Genomic DNA, 20,494 nt, shown 5'->3' on the forward strand with positions numbered 1-20,494 from the left:
ATCCAGAATGAGCAGCAAGTCTTCCTCATGAGATGGAATGCTGTCCTCTAGGGGAAGGTCAAAGCGGACCAGGAAGAAATGCGAGAGCTCAAAGTGGTGGGGAGGATGCAATTTTCTTTACTGGAGGCAGAGAACAAGTGGACGCTAAAATTGTAAAAGTATCCGTAAGTCCTCTTTGTTGGGTCAAAGGCTGCAAACATTCCATTGCAGGACACTCGTGATGAGGAAAGGGGAGGAGGGAAAAAATGAAGGGGTGACACCTCAGTGAACTACCAAGTGTCAGCCTTCGAAGACTCAGTGCTAAAGGACACAGGGGCTGGCGGATTCTGTTCCATGAGATCTACAGAGACATCAGCATTCTCCTTCTGTCGGCCTGAAGAGTCCAGGGCAGAAAAATGGATGGCAGTGCATACTGGTGACACTGAGGTCGGCTGTGTGACTATATCACACGGGGACACTGTCGAAGAGGATCTCCAAGTCGGCAAAGGAAAACTCAGAAGTTTGTTGGCTGGAGGGTCATAGGAAGTCTTTGTGGGAGTATTCCTTCTGTCCTTCCCGCCCTGCCGGTTGTGTACCAGGTGACTTCGCGTGTGAGGCAAAAGCTTGGTGGCTTGTTGCACAGCTGGAGGAGGAGGCAGGAATGCTGTGGTCATGTCCTTCATGGAGTGAGATGTAGCAACAATAGTACTGTAAGTGCCAGATGGTAGAACACAGGGTTTGCAACTAGCCAATAACTTGCGGGCGACTGAGTGAGGCACTTTTTTATTTACTCGTATCTCCTGGACAGCTCACTCATTGAGGTACATGGGACAATCTCAAGAGGGGGCAGCATGGTCGCCACTGCCGTTGATACAGCGTGAAGAAGGAGGCGGATGACCAGCCTCGTGAGCATCCCTACCACAGGTTACACATTTGACTGAGTGTCGACAAGACATTCGAGTGTAGTTATAACGATGACACTGGTAGCAGCGCATCGTGTTTGGAATGTATGATCGGACAGTGATAATTTCATAACTTGCTTTGATCTTTGACCGAAGCACCACTCAGCTGTTGTGCTTGAGAATCAGAAGTCGTCTCCAAAACAAAAGTGCCATTGCATAAACAAGAGCAGGATTTCAAAGGGCCAGCAATTGCATCAACACCTTTCTGAATAATGAATGGATTTACCATCGCAAAGGACTGACCGCTTACAGTATGTGAAACCATGAGGAACCATGGTGCAGCTGAGAGGGTCTTTGAAAAGGGAATTTCATTCTGTTTACGTTTGGTAGATGTTGACTAGGAAGATGGTGATTCGCTCATTGGGAGAAAATCCTCCTTGACTGCCAGCGTATTTGATGGCACACTCAATCCAACTAGCCCCCCCCCCCCCTCTCAGAGGGGGCTCACCCACCTTAGATGATCGTTCACCCTCCTCCCAAACAGCTGACAGCCCTCTGTCAGCACTTTGGGAAGGTAGCAGATCAGGCAATCACCCCTCCCTGGGCCTGGCCCGTACTAGGGGGTTCGTGCAAACCCTATCTGTCGACCTGGGGCTGGGAATTGTGTGTTACCCAGTCACCTGTTAGACATCAGACGCATGGGCCGGCCTTGAGGAGCGCACAGGGAGAAAGAAGAAAAAAAGGAACCTCAAATGCCAAAGCAGAGGAAGGACAGGAGAAGGAGAATGAAGAAAGAAAAAAAACAACCAAAAACAGTGGAGAGACTGTTCTGATGTCAGCTACTGAAAATGCAGAACACATTCCTGAAAGCATCCCAGAGATGTTCCCCAAGGAAGGAGAAAAAGAATAGCAAGAGGATAGACATGCAGAATAATGGAAGGGAAAAGATGCTGCTAAGGCTAGGGCCCTGTGGCAGCCAAGCTCGAACCCGCCAAAGAGTGGTGAGCCCCCGGGGAGAGAGGGGGGGCACCGCTCGGTGAGTAGATGTTTTTTTTTATTTATCTGATTATATTACAGTTGATCTACAGATATTCGACAGTATTATTTATATAGTACCCTCCTTAGGGTAATCTGATAAAAAAATATTGTATTTTATGACTAAGGAAATTGCAATGTTGACCCTTACAATGTTCATTAACAATGTAGGGTGATAAAGAGTGCTCAATATTTCTCAAAAACAGACTAATTCAGTGCAATGCACAATATGAATTTCGATGTAAAGAGAGAGACAAAGTTATTACTGTACCTCTTTCACTCCATCATCCAAGCAGTTTTTGACAGCAGAACCATCCCATTTATTGATTTTCACTGGTTTGTCTTGTGGCTGGAAAAACAAAAAGAAAATAAAACCTGTTGCTGAAATGCACATTCTAAAGACATCATAGTTTGGAGACAGTTTCCTTGTTCCATGCTTGCTCTTTATTTCCTTTTGCACTTTTGTCCTTGAAATTATTCACACTTCACCCTGTAATTTCTCTTTCATTACTGTTATAATTCTGATCATCAGATGTACAAATTTCACAATAATTGTCACGAACTGGGTAAGTCGCTCATGCATTTATAATTTACGCCTACCTCAGCACACAGAGCACAAAGAGTAAATTTTGACAAACCTCAAATAAGGCTAAACATTTAGTGAAACATTTATCAGAACCAAAATATGTCAATATATGAGTTTACAATATATGAGTTTACACCCCCCCATGAACCATGGACCTTGCCGTTGGTGGGGAGGCTTGCGTGCCTCAGTGATACAGATAGCCGTACCGTAGGTGCAACCACAACGGAGGGGTATCTGTTGAGAGGCCAGACAAACGTGTGGTTCCTGAAGAGGGGCAGCAGCCTTTTCAGTAGTTGCAAGGGCAACAGTCTGGATGATTGACTGATCTGGCCTTGTAACAATAACCGAAACGGCCTTGCTGTGCTGGTACTGCGAACGGCTGAAAGCAAGGGGAAACTACAGCCGTAATTTTTCCCGAGGGCATGCAGCTTTACTGTATGATTAAATGATGATGGCGTCCTCTTGGGTAAAATATTCCGGAGGTAAAATAGTCCCCCATTTGGATCTCTGGGCGGGGACTACTCATGAGGAGGTCGTTGTCAGGAAAAAGAAAACTGGCGTTCTACGGATCGGAGCGTGGAATGTCAGATCCCTTAATCGGGCAGGTAGGTTAGAAAATTTAAAAAGGGAAATGGATAGGTTGAAGGTAGATATAGTGGGAATTAGTGAAGTTCGGTGGCAGGAGGAACAAGACTTCTGGTCAGGTGACTACAGGGTTATAAACACAAAATCAAATAGGGGTAATGCAGGAGTAGGTTTAATAATGAATAGGAAAATAGGAATGCGGGTAAGCTACTACAAACAGCATAGTGAACGCATTATTGTGGCCAAGATAGATACGAAGCCCACACCTACTACAGTAGTACAAGTTTATATGCCAACTAGCTCTGCAGATGACGAAGAAATTGAAGAAATGTATGATGAAATAAAAGAAATTATTCAGATTGTGAAGGGAGACGAAAATTTAATAGTCATGGGTGACTGGAATTCGAGTGTAGGAAAAGGGAGAGAAGGAAACATAGTAGGTGAATATGGATTGGGGGACAGAAATGAAAGAGGAAGCCGCCTGGTAGAATTTTGCACAGAGCACAACATAATCATAACTAACACTTGGTTTAAGAATCATGAAAGAAGGTTGTATACATGGAAGAACCCTGGAGATACTAAAAGGTATCAGATAGATTATATAATGGTAAGACAGAGATTTAGGAACCAGGTTTTAAATTGTAAGACATTTCCAGGGGCAGATATGGACTCTGACCACAATCTATTGGTTATGACCTGTAGATTAAAACTGAAGAAACTGCAAAAAGGTGGGAATTTAAGGAGATGGGACCTGGATAAACTGAAAGAACCAGAGATTGTACAGAGATTCAGGGAGAGCATAAGGGAGCAATTGACAGGAATGGGTGAAATAAATACAGTAGAAGAAGAATGGGTAGCTTTGAGGGATGAAGTAGTGAAGGCAGCAGAGGATCAAGTAGGTAAAAAGACGAGGGCTAGTAGGAAATCGTTGGGTAACAGAAGAAAATATTGAATTTAATTGATGAAAGGAGAAAATATAAAAAATGCAGTAAGTGAAACAGGCAAAAAGGAATACAAACGTATCAAAAATGAGATCGACAGGAAATGCAAAATGGCTAAGCAGGGATGGCTAGAGGACAAATGTAAGGGTGTAGAGGCCTATCTCACTAGGGGTAAGATAGATACCGCCTACAGGAAAATTAAAGAGACCTTTGGAGATAAGAGAACGACTTGTATGAATATCAAGAGCTCAGATGGAAACCCAGTTCTAAGCAAAGAAGGGAAAGCAGAAAGGTGGAAGGAGTATATAGAGGGTCTATACAAGGGCGATGTACTTGAGGACAATATTATGGAAATGGAAGAGGATGTAGATGAAGATGAAATAGGAGATATGATACTGCGTGAAGAGTTTGACAGAGCACTGAAAGACCTGAGTCGAAACAAGGCCCCCGGAGTAGACAATATTCCATTGGAACTACTGACGGCCGTGGGAGAGCCAGTCCTGACAAAACTCTACCATCTGGTGAGCAAGATGTATGAAACAGGCGAAATACCCTCAGACTTCAAGAAGAATATAATAATTCCAATCCCAAAGAAAGCAGGTGCTGACAGATGTGAAAATTACCGAACTATCAGCTTAATAAGTCACAGCTGCAAAATACTAACACGAATTCTTTACAGACGAATGGAAAAACTAGTAGAAGCCAACCTCGGGGAAGATCAGTTTGGATTCCGTAGAAACACTGGAACACGTGAGGCAATACTGACCTTACGACTTATCTTAGAAGAAAGATTAAGGAAAGGCAAACCTACGTTTCTAGCATTTGTAGACTTAGAGAAAGCTTTTGACAATGTTGACTGGAATACTCTCTTTCAAATTCTAAAGGTGGCAGGGGTAAAATACAGGGAGCGAAAGGCTATTTACAATTTGTACAGAAACCAGATGGCAGTTATAAGAGTCGAGGAACATGAAAGGGAAGCAGTGCTTGGGAAGGGAGTAAGACAGGGTTGTAGCCTCTCCCCGATGTTGTTCAATCTGTATATTGAGCAAGCAGTAAAGGAAACAAAAGAAAAATTCGGAGTAGGTATTAAAATTCAGGGAGAAGAAATAAAAACTTTGAGGTTCGCCGATGACATTGTAATTCTGTCAGAGACAGCAAAGGACTTGGAAGAGCAGTTGAATGGAATGGACAGTGTCTTGAAAGGAGGATATAAGATGAACATCAACAAAAGCAAAACAAGGATAATGGAATGTAGTCTAATTAAGTCAGGTGATGCTGAGGGAATTAGATTAGGAAATGAGGCACTTAAAGTAGTAAAGAAGTTTTGCTATTTGGGGAGCAAAATAACTGATGATGGTCGAAGTAGAGAGGACATAAAATGTAGGCTGGCAATGGCAAGGAAAGCGTTTCTGAAGAAGAGAAATTTGTTAACATCCAGTATTGATTTAAGTGTCAGGAAGTCATTTCTGAAAGTATTCGTATGGAGTGTAGCCATGTATGGAAGTGAAACATGGACGATAAATAGTTTGGACAAGAAGAGAATAGAAGCTTTCGAAATGTGGTGCTACAGAAGAATGCTGAAGATTAGATGGGTAGATCACATAACTAATGAGGAAGTATTGAATAGGATTGGGGAGAAGAGAAGTTTGTGGCACAACTTGATCAGAAGAAGGGATCGGTTGGTAGGACATGTTCTGAGGCATCAAGGGATCACCAATTTAGTATTGGAGGGCAGTGTGGAGGGTAAAAATCGTAGAGGGAGACCAAGAGATGAATACACTAAGCAGATTCAGAAGGACGTAGGTTGCAGTAGGTACTGGGAGATGAAAAAGCTTGCACCGGATAGAGTAGCATGGAGAGCTGCATCAAACCAGTCTCAGGACTGAAGACCACAACAACAACAACATGAGTTTACAGGGTATACTGTTCCTGTTTCACATTAATGACTTTCCTAAGAGTGTTAATCTCTGAGAAAAATTTTCTTTTCTGGGGACAGCAGTGTTATGGCCTATGAGACAGCGATATAACTCCTTGTATAGAAAGCAAATGAAATGATCAAGAAAGTGACCAGTTGCTCAACAAGTTACAATGAACATAAAATTTTATGAATTTCATTTTGGAGAGAGAAAAGGGCATTTAAATGCATATGGTACTTCTACAGACTGAGTAACAAACACAAAATTTATAGGAATGAACACTGATTCTAAGTTGGAGTTTTGTGAACAAATAAAGATACTTGCCTTGAGTCCTGTCATCAGTGTGTAACAGGCATTACATAATATGCAAACATACAATCAATTCTTAGCTACAGAATTTTTTTCTGAGAGCAAATGCAGAAAATATTAACAAAGTGTGCAAATTAGAGATAAGGCAAATAGAACTAGCCAAAAACACTAATTGGGCTGATTGTAAAGACCTGTTCAAAACAGTGGTGATTTTAACCACACATTCACCAATCAATTTCACAAGTCAAAAATAACATTGATCATTACTGCAGACAGCTCTGTCCATGACCATGGAACAAGATCTAGAGTGAACTTGTAATTATCAAGAAAGAATAAATATAAAATTCGAAAACAACATTTTCTACAAAGGGATAAATCTTTACAATAAGTTGTTCAAGGAGATGAAAGAGACACTAAAATGAACTTATTTGTACAGGCAGTTAAAAATTATCCCCTAAGCAATATATGCCACACAGTGGGGATTATTTAAACACCACCAAGTAGTTGTGTCGTAAAAAATGTAACATAAATAAACAATAACATTAAAGCATCTGTCATTTCACACCACACTTCAACACCATAATTTTTATTTTTCTCTTTTCTTGCCTAGAAAATCTTACTTGAAGCTCTGCAACAGGTAATACCAAAAACAACATCTTTCTGAGGTCAAAATCACTCATTACAGAGATTCTGGTTCAGTTTTTCTGGCAAATAAATGGGAACCTGCAGTACAAAAAATGGAAGCCAAACAGTGTTACCAAGGTCCTAATGTATGTTGTAGTGTTACATTACAAACTAATACATATAGCATGAAACTGAGTATTGTAGTAACACTGATTAGCTTTGACCCATGATGTCATCAAGGTGGTGGACACTGCTACTTTAGGCATATAAAATATGGTGACAATGACATCACTCATTAGACAAGCAAACAGACACAAATAATCCACAGAACATTAAACAGCAATGGGACAATGCGGGAAATATTGGGGGGGGGGGGGGGGGGGGGGCATTTGAATGAGCACAAAATAAATATATGTCAGTCTCAATAACAGAGACACCAAAACAAATACTAACACAAAAATCAAGCAAACAAAATTGTCAGCAAAAGAAAACTGGCACCGGAAATTTCCCTTGAGCTCTATAGCTCAAATGAAGACCACAGTACCATGAAGCCACACATATCTCCAAAATCCGATACTGGCTGATACAGGCCTAACTAACATTGAAAATCCAACCTCTCTGATGTGGGTAAAACAAACTCCGTGATATCTACCAACAGCAGCCTAACATAATTAGCAACAACTATCAGTGCAAGCCAAACATTTGCATTAATGCCAATTTCAATAGACAAGAAACGCATAAACAGACATACCGTACACCTGCAATAAAAAATAAATAAATCCACAAAAACAAAAAAATAAGACAATACATAAATCTTGCAATATAGTGATAGCAAAAACAATGTAATCATCACAATCTTTCGAGTGGTCAGCCTAGACTTCTCAAACCAGATACCCCCCCCCCCCCCCCAAGACAGAATGCCGTAAGCTGTCCTCCTACAATGCCATGTATACTGGTTCCTGGAATGATATGCAGCAACTTTTGCCAATCTCATACCTTCTCCACAAGCGTAACACTTCACATACTCTGCAATTAAACCAAACAACTGTAGGAATTTAATCCCAGTCAACTTTTTGTCCCTCACTGTGGTATGCAGAGACCTACTTGTGAACTTCATAAAACAAAGCACAAAATTAAATCACAGTCGTAAAAAACACCCCACACTAATAATCCAGACCCGAAAACTGTCTACAACTGCCGATGTTGAAATAACTCATTAACTTTCCTCACAAACAGAACAGAAGGAGTTTGATTCATCACCAAAATCACTCACAAACAATACAGAAACAAACATCCCACACTACAGAGCACCACCACATACCCCAACATGTCCTCTGGATACACTACCCATTTCAAATATAAAATATGCTGCACCCCATGATGTCTCACAACACAGTTTTGTCACAGATCAAAGCAAAGAGGTGGTACCGTACACACTGGTTGACCTCGGTGATTCCTCCAGAGAAGCAAATGAACAGTGTAGCACCACTCTTTTACATCACTAAACACTTTCTTTGGGGGAAAAAAAAGAAAAAGGTACACTGGGAATAAACTGAATAATGCTGAGCTGAATTAAAACAGACTGGCCACATATTCAGGATGACGGATGCTTCACTCTTCATCTGATCACTCTAATCTAAGTTATCCATAGTTTCCCTATAATACTACAGCTAATCTTATAGTAAGGCCATGGCTGAAAACCTGTGGAATTTTTGTATGTAACTTCCTGTGTTTACAAATAATGTCTTTTCTTAAACTGTAATACCACGACCTGTCAATATCCTTTTAAAAGTCAGCCATGGATGAATAATAAAATACCAAAAGCAAGTAAAAGTAGGCTCAGCTGAATTTAAAGTTTATGCAGAATGCAACAAAATACTGTATTTGAGGATGATTTCAAAATGTTACTACCTAACAGTTGTATTCTTGAGAAAAGTACATGGTTTTATTAAAATAGTGCTGCTTGGAAATGACTGGTACCTTGGTAACAACTGCCTGAATAGTAGAGGAAATTGTTGAAATGCACATGAGAAAGACTAAGAACTTGCAGTTGTGATAGATTGTGGAGGTGGAGGGGGGTAAGGGGCTAAACAGAGAGTTCACCAGTCCCTCATTCAAGGGACAGTCCATCTTGCATTGGAGACATCAAATGTGACTATATGCAGAAAGGGTAAAATCAAGGCACTGAAAGCAATACTGATGCCAGAAATGAGAAATGATACAAGTACGATATGTAGGCTGGACCAGTCTGCACACAAGAGAGCAGGCCATCAACAGCGAGAGGTACTCCCCATGTCTGACCCCACTAACACAATGTAGAGAGTAAGACAGTAACACAATAAATAATTCCTAATAGTTGGGTGGGGAGGAGATACGCGCAAGTGAAAAGGATAAAAACATAATGAACATTAGTGGACTGACAATAGACAAATAAGTTGAGAGAGATAATCAGGTTGGTAGGTAGTTGGGCACAGTCAAGTATACCCCGGGCCCTGTATGCGGTGGGAGGCATCACTCCAGCAACTGTTCCTCCCCTGATCCGATACTGTCAAAGTGTATAGATGGGAACAGAACCTACTCACTCAGAGGAAGCCCAAGAATATGTTCAACTGTTTTTTGTCATCGGCTAAGGTCTTGCTTTCATTGTACTGCTATATGAAAAGGCACTCCTAAAAAAAATGACATAGGGTGCAGTAGAATAGGACGATCTGCATATAAAAGCAATTAAAAACAGAGTAAAAGATAGATGACCAAGGCACCAGGCAAAGGAGCTAGGGTTGAATGTAGGTTCCCCGGACCACCAAGTGTCAGGAGACATCTCAACCCAAACCTTACTGACCCCACCTCAAAAGGTGTTTAACATCTCATATATGAGAGTAACAACCGGTTTCCGGGAAGAAATGAAGCATCAGTCAAACTGTCATCCATAAACATTAGAGGCAAAGAATCAGGAAGACTATGCTTGGCATGGAGAGCCAGGGGGAGGGATTCCACCAGGATGTGAGCGACTTTCTGTAAGGTTCTGCAACCACAGTGTTGGAGTGGCTCATTACACAAGAGGAAACTACAGATTAATCTGGTGTGACCAATGCTGACATAACATAGGATGGGGGACTACTTCTAGGAGAAACGGGAAGAGTGATGTCAAGCAGTCACAGACTCTCTGATTGTGCAGATTTTATTAGATGGGGCATTAGCCCATCAGATGACGTTCCATATCCAAATGAGTCGGCGCCTTTCTCGCATCTGCAAATTCACACCTGGAACTGTCAAAGTGAATGTTGGGTGAGTAATTGCTTATCTAGCCAAACAGATGGCCAGTTCATCCCCTGGAATACCCACTGTTCACAGCATTAACATGAACTTACTGTTTTTGTTTATATGCTGTTACTGACAAAGCTGTTATAAATTTCAAAAGTTACTCAATTATTGACCCTTTATCACAAGTTGAACAGAACCTGTTCTTAATGTGTGAAATGCTGTGTGCAATACAGTATCATGAAGATTGCTCTGTATATAACAAGAGATCTGAATGTGATATCTGCATGTATCCAATGTTTAATAATAAAAATAATAATTACATTTTACTGAACATTAAATGGTTTTACATATGTCCAAAAGTGGCAAATGTACAATTTTCAGACACACTGTAAATTCATTTCTTTTCTGAATATGCTATTAACTTAAAATTAATTTAAATTAGTATGGATATTAACTCAATCTTCAAACTCTATAAAGATATAGTAAATTTAAAAAAAAGTATTTATTTTTATACACCCACCACTTACCTTTATCCATACAAGGATCATCTCACAATGATATAGGATTTGTCAAGGTAAAACAATCCAAATCAACATGTCAAAATATACAACACACAATATACAATATGATTTATGAGGACAGGTCAGCTAGTCTATGAGGAGTGGAAAGGTGGTCAGCCATGGACTTGAGGAACCATCCCAGCATTTACCTTATTGATCTAGGAAAACCATGGAAAACCTACATCAGGATGGCCAGACAGAGCAACTCCATACTCTCAAATATGAGGTCAGTGTCTTAATAGATGCACTGCCTCAGTCGGTAATGATCCTATTGGATACTTTACACACAATTTGTTTCAGGTAACTTGTAATATAAGACATAGATCCAGACTTCAAATGAAGACACACAAACTAAGGGCATCTGCTGATGACCCAAGGACTGTGAAAATGCTAATGTGCCCCTTGCACCAACTTGTAAAATATTAAGTCATAGTTGGGCATTAGATATGACTTCGGACATCATGGAGATGAGGTACATGGTGTCATATATGCAGTGTATTTGAAAGTCACTGTTGTGGCTGCGGTAAGTCTAGAGGTTTTTGAAATTTGTTGTGTATATTACTATTGCTCATCTACTGCTTCTTGTAGTTGTTTTTGTGGCGGCTAGTAATTTTTTTTTTTTTTTTTTTTTTTTTTTTTTTTTTTTTTTTTTTTTTTTTTTTTTTTTTAAAAAAAAAGGGAAGCTGTGGCATGTTATCTTGGCTGCAGAGTCATCGTTGAGGTAGAAATAACTTCTTGGGTGTGCTCTAGGGAAATGTGTTGGAATCTCTGCTGTTCACATTGTATATTAATAACCTTGCAGACAAATAAAAAGTCACATCAGGCTTTTTGTAGATGACACAGTTATCTATAACTAAGCACTACCTGAAGGAAGCTGCATAAATACAGTCAGATCCTGACAAAATTTCAAACCAAAAACTGTAGTATCCAATGAATATAATATCAATGAGTCACTGTTAGAATCGGCCAACTCATACAAATATCTGGGTGTAGCACTTTGTAACAATATGAAATGGAATGATCACATAGGATCAGTTGTGGGTAAGGCATTAAGAAGGGCAGTACAAATGGTAATAGGTTTATTGGTAGAATACAGGGGAAGTGCAATCAGTCTACAAAAGAGATTACTTACAAATCAGTCATGTGACCCATTCTAGAATACTGCTCAAGTGTGTGGGACCCATATAAAATAACACTAACAGAGGATATTGAACATGCATTAAGAAGGGCAGCACAAATGGTCATAGGTTTGTTTGACCCATGCAAGAGCGTCAGATGCTGAAAAAACTGAACTGACAGTCTCTTGTAGACTCTGTAAACTATGCCAAGAAAGTCTACTAACAGGGTCATTCCATATCAAATCACCCAATAAAAAATAAATTTTACACCCACCCCCTTAGATTTTCATGAAATTTGGCTCAAATGGTTCTAATACCATCCTGACAACACCTGCAAATTTTTTTTTGCTGTATCTCTTATAGTTTTTTTTATAAATTTTTAAAGTTTTTATGGTTTGCGTTTTCCGAACCTTCGGAAATGGTAAATTTAATTTGTATTCAAAACTTTAAAATTGCTTATCTTAAAAACTCTTTTAGATAACATCATGAATTTTTGCAGCAAGTTTATTTATTATACATATTTGAAGATAAAAATGATACTATTAAACTATATTAATATTTCCTATGAAAAAAATATGTATATGTATTTTTTCTTTTTTTTAACGGATGTTTTGTTTTATAAGAATTGCAATATCTAGAGTCTCAGATCTGATAGAATGCTCAAATTTGTTTTAATTTACTCTTAAACATATAGGCTACTTGATAAAACAAAAATAATGATGGCTTTTTAACATGTTTATTAATTATAGTAGATTACATTAGAATTATGTACAAAGATAGTGTTCTTACAACATTTATGTACAACCCAACTGATTGCTTGAAACATTGAATTTTTTGAGTAATTTTGTCTTTTTAATAAACATGCTGATTCAAACTGTTTTTCCACTTCATCCAAGAGCTTTCAGTTCTTTTGATACAGTCTTTTTTGAAGTAATACATTCTTCCAGTGCCGCTTGATTGAGGTGCGTCTACTACACAGACTATGTGCTCCAAAGGCACTATGCAAGAATCTTCTCTTTCAGGTCAATAAAATGATGCAGCTGGTCCTGAAGGATGTAGAAATAGAATTTCTGCATCTTCTTCATCATTGAATATTGTTTTTACCTTTTTTGTCAATAAAGTGAAAATGAATGTTTTCAATATTTTTTCACAAAACTTGTACACATTGATTGCTGTCATTATTTGTTCTTCATCTGAAAGTTGGGAGACTGGCTTTCCTTAAAATTCTTTTAATAGTTCCTCCTAGGCCATCACAAATTGACTTCCCATGACTTGTTGCAAAAAAAGTGTGTTGGGCCTTCAAATTAAAGTCTCTCAAGTGTTCAGTCAAATTTTTAAAACTGTTTCTATTTTTGTACTGCCCAGCACAACCATCTGTAAAGTAGTGAACTGAGCCAATGTCAGTATGATGTAATGACAGCCACTTTGTAATTTCTTTTTGTACAAAGTTAACAAAACCAGTGTCATGTTCTTGGTCATCACTAATAAAACAGTGGCTGGAAACAAAAACATTGTTTTCCTCATTTCCTAGGAAAACTCCAACTGGGTGTAGAGTACAACCACCTCTATTCCAGTGGTAACTTTGGATCTCATTTTGTATAACAAAGGAATAATTTTCACTGAAATCCATCACAATAATTGCTGTTTTGGGTGGTGGGTCTTCTTTCAATCTTTTAAAGGCTGCTGATTGGGATTTTGCTATAAACGAGTGCGGGGTGAGCTTTTCCAATGACCTAACCAATAAAGAAATGTAGTCTTCAACACTGATAGACTGTTTGATCATTTCTGCCCTGCCTGTGTTAACCCACTGACTGATTACAATTTCTTCTTCTAAATCATATCTTCACTTAGTTTTTCAGTTAAGTACTCAGTTAGTGCAGCATTTGCAGGACAGCTGTCCCAATAATGTAGCATGCAGTTTTGGTTTTCCGTGTTGCACACAAGCATCTTAATTAGGTCTTTATAAGATTCTTCAATTTTCACAGCATCCAATAATAGTTTAACATTCTGGTGGATACTGCATACACATACAGTGTGTGTGCCTGCAGCACCAGCAAGGATACACCATTTACGTCTCAAGAAACAAAATTTTGAAAATCCTACTTCTACCTCGGGATTATCCCATTTGAAAGAATAATAGAGTTCTCTCAAGTTACACAAAATGAGTCTTTTTTGCATGTACACATTTTTTTGAACACTTACTTTGTCTTTTGTTCCAGGTAGCACTCGAACTTTCATCCTTTTCATAAAAATGTGTTACAAGTCTTACTGTATTTTCAGAAAGAGTTTTATCTTTTTTTGGACCAGGAGTTTCCAAAATACCCTTTTCAGATTTTAGCTTTCTAGCTTGTCGCACCATGTACTCACATACATTAAATTCTTTCATCACTTTATTTCGACTCCAAGAATCTGGAGACAAGGTCAGAATCTGGATTTTTCTAGACCTCCAACACGACATCATCTCTTTCATAAGAGAAATCATTACATCAAAATCCTTTGCTTTCTCAACCACACTTGTATCTTCTTCGTCATCATCAGAACTTCGTGCATCATATTTTAATGCTTTTGAAACCGCCTTTTTTGCAGTCTTTTCAATACTACTAACCTTCCTTTTAAAATAAGACCCTTTACTTTGTTCTGACAAGTCATGAAGCTTTATCGGTGTTAAACCTAAATTATCAAGAGCAATGTTTGTTTGTACGAGGGATTCATTTCTGGATTCCAATGATTCTAATTCAACCATGACTTCATCATCTGTTTCACTTTCATTGACTTCAACTCTTAATTTTTCCACACAAAAGTTACGGCATGTTGAGCAAAGCTTTTGTCCAGGTTTTATGCTACTATTTTTTGTCAGTAATTGTTTAGAAAGATCCAAGCCTACACTGCTCAACGACTTTGGATGGGCTTTTTGTGTTTTTTTTTAGTGGGTCTACACATGTTGTTTGATACTTTTCAAAAACATTTAAAAAGCAGTAGCTGTGGTGTGAACATATATTCTTAAATTCACACAGATTAATTCCAGATCGTAAGTGGATCAAATTTTTTTCTTCCTCACTCAATTCAGGTACCGGTTGTAACTTTTTTGAAGGTGTGTAGGTTGTTTGGAAACAGTCAGATTTTTTAAATAACCCTACATTACAGGTTTGAATATCTGACATACTGATTTCACTTTTGGTCTGATTACTGTTCTGGTTACTTTTATAGGATAATGGAAAAGAATCTCTGTAAACTAAGTAACAGTACTTACTGAAAGTTCGAATAAACTTAATAAAATACTATCCAAGCATTATTTAACACTGTAATAATTTTTTACTTCAAAACACAGGAATAACAAAACAAAATCCAAGCATACATTGTTACTCCAAGAAGACAAAAACTTATTTTTGTTGTCTAAGTCACTTGGTACTTTTTATTTTTAAAATATAATTAATATTATTTAAAAAATTAGATAACTATTGAACAGGTTAAAAAGCCAACATAATTTTTCTTTTATCTAATAGCCTATACAATTAAGAGTATTTTAAAACAAATTTGAGCTTTCTATCAGGTCTGAGACTCTAGATATTGCAGTTTTTGTAAACTAAACAAAAAAAAAAAATAAATAAATAAATAAATAAAAACCCAACAACTACTTGTAATTTTTTTTCATTTGGAAGATTTTAATATATCTTTATGGTAATTTTTTTAACATTTAGATATAATACACAAACTTATTCCGAAATTTCATACTGATATCTTGAGTATTCTTTAACATACAAATTTTTTTAGTTGTGAGGACACATTTAAGTTACGATTTCCGACTGCTGAAACAACGCCAAATCTAAAAACTTTAAAAATTTATACAAAAAAAAAACTAAGAGATAGAGCAAAAAATTTTTACAAGTGCTTTCAGGATGATAAAAGAAGTAATTGTACCAAGTTCCATCAAAATCTGACATGGTTGGTGTCAAGGCCTGGGTGACTTGACATGGAATGACCCAACAAAGTTTCAAGAACTCGCTTTAAATGATGACTCTAGGAATACACTGCAACCCCTACATATCACTCACATACGGATCGTGCAGACCAGATTAAAACAATTGCAGCACGCACAGAGGCATTCAAACAAGCATTTTTTCCAACACGCCATATGTGAATGGCACGGGAAGAAGCCCTAATAACTGGGACAATGGGATGCACCCTCAGCCATACCCTTCACGGTGGTTTGCGGAATACAGATGTACATGGATAAGTATGGTGATTTGTCGCAAGCGCTGGAAATCCATGAAATTGTTAGCAGTTGCTAGATTTATTTCAAACTGTGGTTTTTAATTTTTTGCATAAATTTATTTTATTTTACGTTATTTTGAATGGTAGGTGTTGTAGGGGAAGAGGTACAGTTTGGGTGGATGCTACACATAAAAAAGTCAACCCTCACCTGCAGTAAATGAAGTGGCGGATAAGGCAAGGGGGAGAAGACAACAAATATCACTTAGTAACTTGTCTGAACGGCTGCCGTATTTGCAACTACGAGTGCAAGAAAATCAGAACTTTTGTGGCGAAATATACACGAAACAAGGATTAATACTGAACACTTTTGTGTACAATATAAATAATACAGTTTGTAGAGGCGCACCGCCGATAGAACTGTCAGGCGGTAAGCTTGTACACGCCTTATGTTTTATGAGCTAGTGCTTGGTGTACATTTTTTCTGGATTTAGAACACAAATGCAAAGCTGAAGGGACACAATAATAAAGTTTATGAATAACCCACCTGCGCTTCCTTGCTGTTTTTCGGTGCCATTTTACCCATGCAAACACAATGTTTTCATGCACTATGCTTGACGTGTACCATCCACAACTACGCTCTTGTCAAAGATTAACCCCGAAGACACTACCAGTACTCCTTTCAAAATGTGGTTTTCGTAATTTCTTTCAACATACGTGATTTGAAAGCATGAGGCTCTATCTTGCTGATGAATAAACTGGTAAATTTATACAACTCTCCGGTCAACGAGGAGGTGAAACTGCTACAGTCCAGCTAAACGGTAAGTAAATAAACTTTGCTTCTTTGGATAGGTCCACATCCCAGCAACGCGTGGTGCGACTTTATCTCACGTTTGAATGCTTTGACATAAACAACGCAATTGAGTTGTGAGACACACAGATTTGGTATATTTTTCGAATACGATAATCTTGTAAACATGAGTGATCAATTGAAGTATGTTGTTCAAGAGCTGAACAAGAGTCCTCTGAACAAATCTTTTAATTTGATATCATTCGATTCCCTGAATTCGGAGCAACTGCTGCAGGTATGCATTCAGCATTTTTGTAGGAAGACAGATTTGATGCAACCCTACCCATAATATGTGGTTGGGAAATATATCTGCGGTAAACGTACAGAGCGCTCCGCATCCCGTCATTATCAACTTAGTCAGATTTCCAACCCAACTTGCGATACTCACATATCCAAAGTGCATTTTACAAAATGATGTCCGATGAGATTACATTTTGAGTAAGATTTATTTTTTGTAGTTCCTTCCGAAAATAAGGAATTAAAACTCACTGTTTGTAATAGGGTGCTATGTAACGCGTTTTCGTGAAAGATACAGTGCATAATTCTACAAAAATCTTTATCTGTGAAGTTTTGTGTTAAATATGCCGAAGAAAATCGGATGAAACACAGGGAAAAATGATGCTTAAATACTGTTGTGCAGTTTGTAATTAATGTAATATTGTTTTTGTAGTCCCTGTGGGAGCGATACAAAGGGAGCTGTAGTATATTCCAAGATTCCTCACTTTCCTGACATAGCTGGAGTCTACCTTCAAGCAGTTCATGTTTTTCAGCATTTCAGTGATGATCAATGAATCAGACTAGAGGCTGTTTGTGCTGCCCTTCTGTCTGTATGTTCAACATCTTGAATTAGTCCCATCTGGTATTGGTCCCACACATTTGAGTAATATTTAGGTTAGAGTATAGTACAAGACACACAATTGTTGTGTAAGCAATCTCCCTTGTAGACTGACAACATTTTCCCAGTATCTTACAATGACCCAAAGTCTGCCACCTGCTTTATTGAAAACTGAACCTAAACAGCTTATACAAAATCCGTGATAACCTCAATACCACACACAACTCTAGAAATCCGATATTGAAAATTTCACTTCATCTGTATTGGCCAGCCGAAGCCTACGATACCAACAAACCACAACTTGGAGATTTAACAAACCTGACCAAAATAACTCAACCGTTATATCCACCAATATCAATTAATATCTATGAACTTCATTTAACAGCATGCAAACATTCCAAAGCACACACACACATAAACACACAAAATAATCGCCCCAGGGGGCTCGCCGCTCTTTGGTGGGTTTGTGCTTGGATACCATGGGGCCCCAGCCTGCTCGGCTAGCCGCGCGGTCTAACGCGCTGCTTCCTGATCGGGAAGGTGTGCTGGTCCAGTGTGCCTGCCAGCCTGTGGGTGGTTTTTAAGGCAGTTTCCTATCTGCCTTGGCAAATGTGGGCTGGTTCCCCTTATTCCGCTTCAGTTATATGTCGGCGATTGCTGCACAAACACTGTCTCCACATACATGTGCACCATAATTACTGTACTACACAAACATTTGGGGTTGCACTCATCTGGTATGAAATGTTCCCCGGGGGGGGGGGGGGGGGTTAAGAGGGGTAGCACTGGGGGCCTAATCGCACAATGACCCTGGGTTCAGTGTGGCTACGGCGGGATGAAGTGCCTCTGTCGTTTCTAGGTCCCCGGTTCAATAAACAATACACACGGGGCCCAGCCTTCGCAGCATCTTTTCCCTTCTGTGCTGCATGTCTATCCTCTTTTCCTCCTCCATTGGGGAACATCTTCTGGATGTTTTTGGTAATGTGTTCGGCATATTCAGTAGCTGATATCAGAACAGTCTCTCCACTGTTTTTCGTTTCTTTTTCTCACACTTCCCTTCTCCTATCCTTCCTCCACTTTGCCGTTTGAGGTTCCTCTTTTCCTTCTTCATCCCTGTGCACTCCTGAAGGCCACCCCTTGCATCTGATACGTAACAGGTGAGTTGGTGACGTGTAATTCCCAGCCCCAGGTCAACAGGTAGGATTTCACACATACCCCCTGATACAGGCCAGGCCAGGGAGGGGTGATTGCTTGAGCTGCTATCTTCCCACATTGCTAATTGGTCCCTCTGTTAGGCGTTCAGGATGCGTGACCTGAGGTGTGGGGTCCCCCTCAGTTGGAAGGAGCACATAATCGCATATGCTGGTATTCAAGAGGGATTTTCTTGCAATGAGCCAATCATCATCTTCACATTCAACGTTTACCAAACATAAATGGAATGAGGCTAGCAGTTCAAAGACAATCCCAACTGCACTATGGTTCCTCGTTCTTTGCTATGGTGAATTGGTTTATTATTCAGGAAGGTGTTAATGCTGGCCTGTGAACCCTTGCTGTTGTTTATTAAATGGCACTTTGATGTTGGAGACTTTTGATTCTCAAGCACATCAGCTGCTTGCAGCTTCCCTCTTTCATGGTCCTGTTCATGTCGAGGCCCATGGAGCACTGAATTCTTCCCGTATTGGTATTTACACTAGGTTGCTCGATAGTCTGACCGAGGCAGAAATCCAGGATCAGAGGATCAGGGTGTCACTGCACTCCATCGGGTGATGAAGAAAGCAGAGGCATCCTTAGTGCCCAAACACACTGTTTTCCTTGCTTTTCATAGAGTGGTGCTTCGGTTAAAGATCAAAACATGCAATGAAGTTATCATAGTCTGACTGTACATTCCGAATCCGATGCGCTGCTACCACTGTCACCCTTACAACTACAGTTGAATGTCATGTCAACACCCTGGACAAATGTGCAACATGTGGTAGGGATGCTCACGAGGGCGATTATCTACCCCCTCCTCCTCACAGTATCAACTGCAATAGCAATCATGCTGCCGCCGCCTCCCGAGATTGTCCTGAGTATCTGATGAGCAGGCTGTCAAGGGCTTCTGGGTGAAGGAAAATGTGCTTCACCTGATTGCCCGCAAGTTGTTGGTTAGGCAGAAACCCTGAGTTATACCATCCGGCACGTACAGTACTGTTGTTGCTACATCTTGTTCCACGAAGCACGTGGCCGTGCAAACATGCGACCTAAATTTCAGTATTGTGGTTGTGAAATCACCCAGTGTCATGGAAACATCACCATCTCCTCCTCCAGCTGTGCAACAAGCCATCAAACTTTTGCCTCACGGGGCGAAGTCACCTCCTACACAACTGACAGGGTGGAAAGGAGGGAAGGAATATTCCTGTGAAGACTTCCTACATCCCTCCAGTCAACGAAGATCTGAGTCTTCCTCTGCCAACCGGAAAGTATCCAAGAAGTAAAACAAAGGGAAATTGTCTTCTCCCTCACTAACTCAAGAGATCCTCTTCAGTGATGTTGTCATGTGATACTCTTACCCGGCCAACATCCATGTCGCCAGTGCGCACCACCAACCGTTTTTCTGTCGTGGACTCCACAGACCGACAGAAGAAGAATGCTAATGCTTCTGTAGACCTCATGGAGCGGATTCATCAAGCCTCTGCGCCATTTAGCACTGAGTGTTAGAAGGCTGGCACTCAGCGGTCACCGAGGTGACATCCCATCATTTTTTCCTTCCTCCCCTTTCCTCGTTACGACTCTCTTCCAATGGAATGT

The 20,494-nt window shown here is 39.6% G+C and overlaps 2 protein-coding genes across 3 annotated transcripts in view; one reads left to right on the forward strand and one right to left on the reverse strand.

The window, feature by feature from the left end:
- LOC124777231 (signal peptidase complex subunit 2) overlaps positions 1-16,777 on the reverse strand; it is a 54,392-nt gene extending 37,615 nt beyond the window's left edge. The window contains exons 1-2 of the mRNA XM_047252558.1: positions 16,573-16,777; positions 2,188-2,265 (exon numbers count right to left, since the gene is read on the reverse strand). Of these exons, the coding sequence (XP_047108514.1) occupies positions 2,188-2,265; positions 16,573-16,611 (117 nt within the window). The 5' untranslated portion in view covers positions 16,612-16,777. The remainder of the gene's footprint in view (positions 1-2,187; positions 2,266-16,572) is intronic.
- Position 16,778: 1 nt separating this feature from the next.
- Positions 16,779-20,494, forward strand: part of LOC124777230 (intraflagellar transport protein 81 homolog) — a 112,218-nt gene continuing 108,502 nt past the window's right edge. Inside the window, exon 1 of one of the 2 annotated variants that reach the window (XM_047252557.1) lies at positions 16,779-16,846. Coding sequence is in view for 1 of the 2 variants with exons in the window: in XM_047252556.1 (XP_047108512.1) it covers positions 17,003-17,110 (108 nt within the window). In the remaining variant the exon portion in view is untranslated. Of the gene's footprint in view, positions 16,847-16,937; positions 17,111-20,494 lie in introns of those variants that run through there. The other variant, XM_047252556.1, reaches the window with a different exon arrangement.

This window comes from Schistocerca piceifrons, chromosome 2 (assembly GCF_021461385.2).
Source record: "Schistocerca piceifrons isolate TAMUIC-IGC-003096 chromosome 2, iqSchPice1.1, whole genome shotgun sequence".
NCBI classification, from domain to species: Eukaryota; Metazoa; Arthropoda; class Insecta; order Orthoptera; family Acrididae; genus Schistocerca; species Schistocerca piceifrons.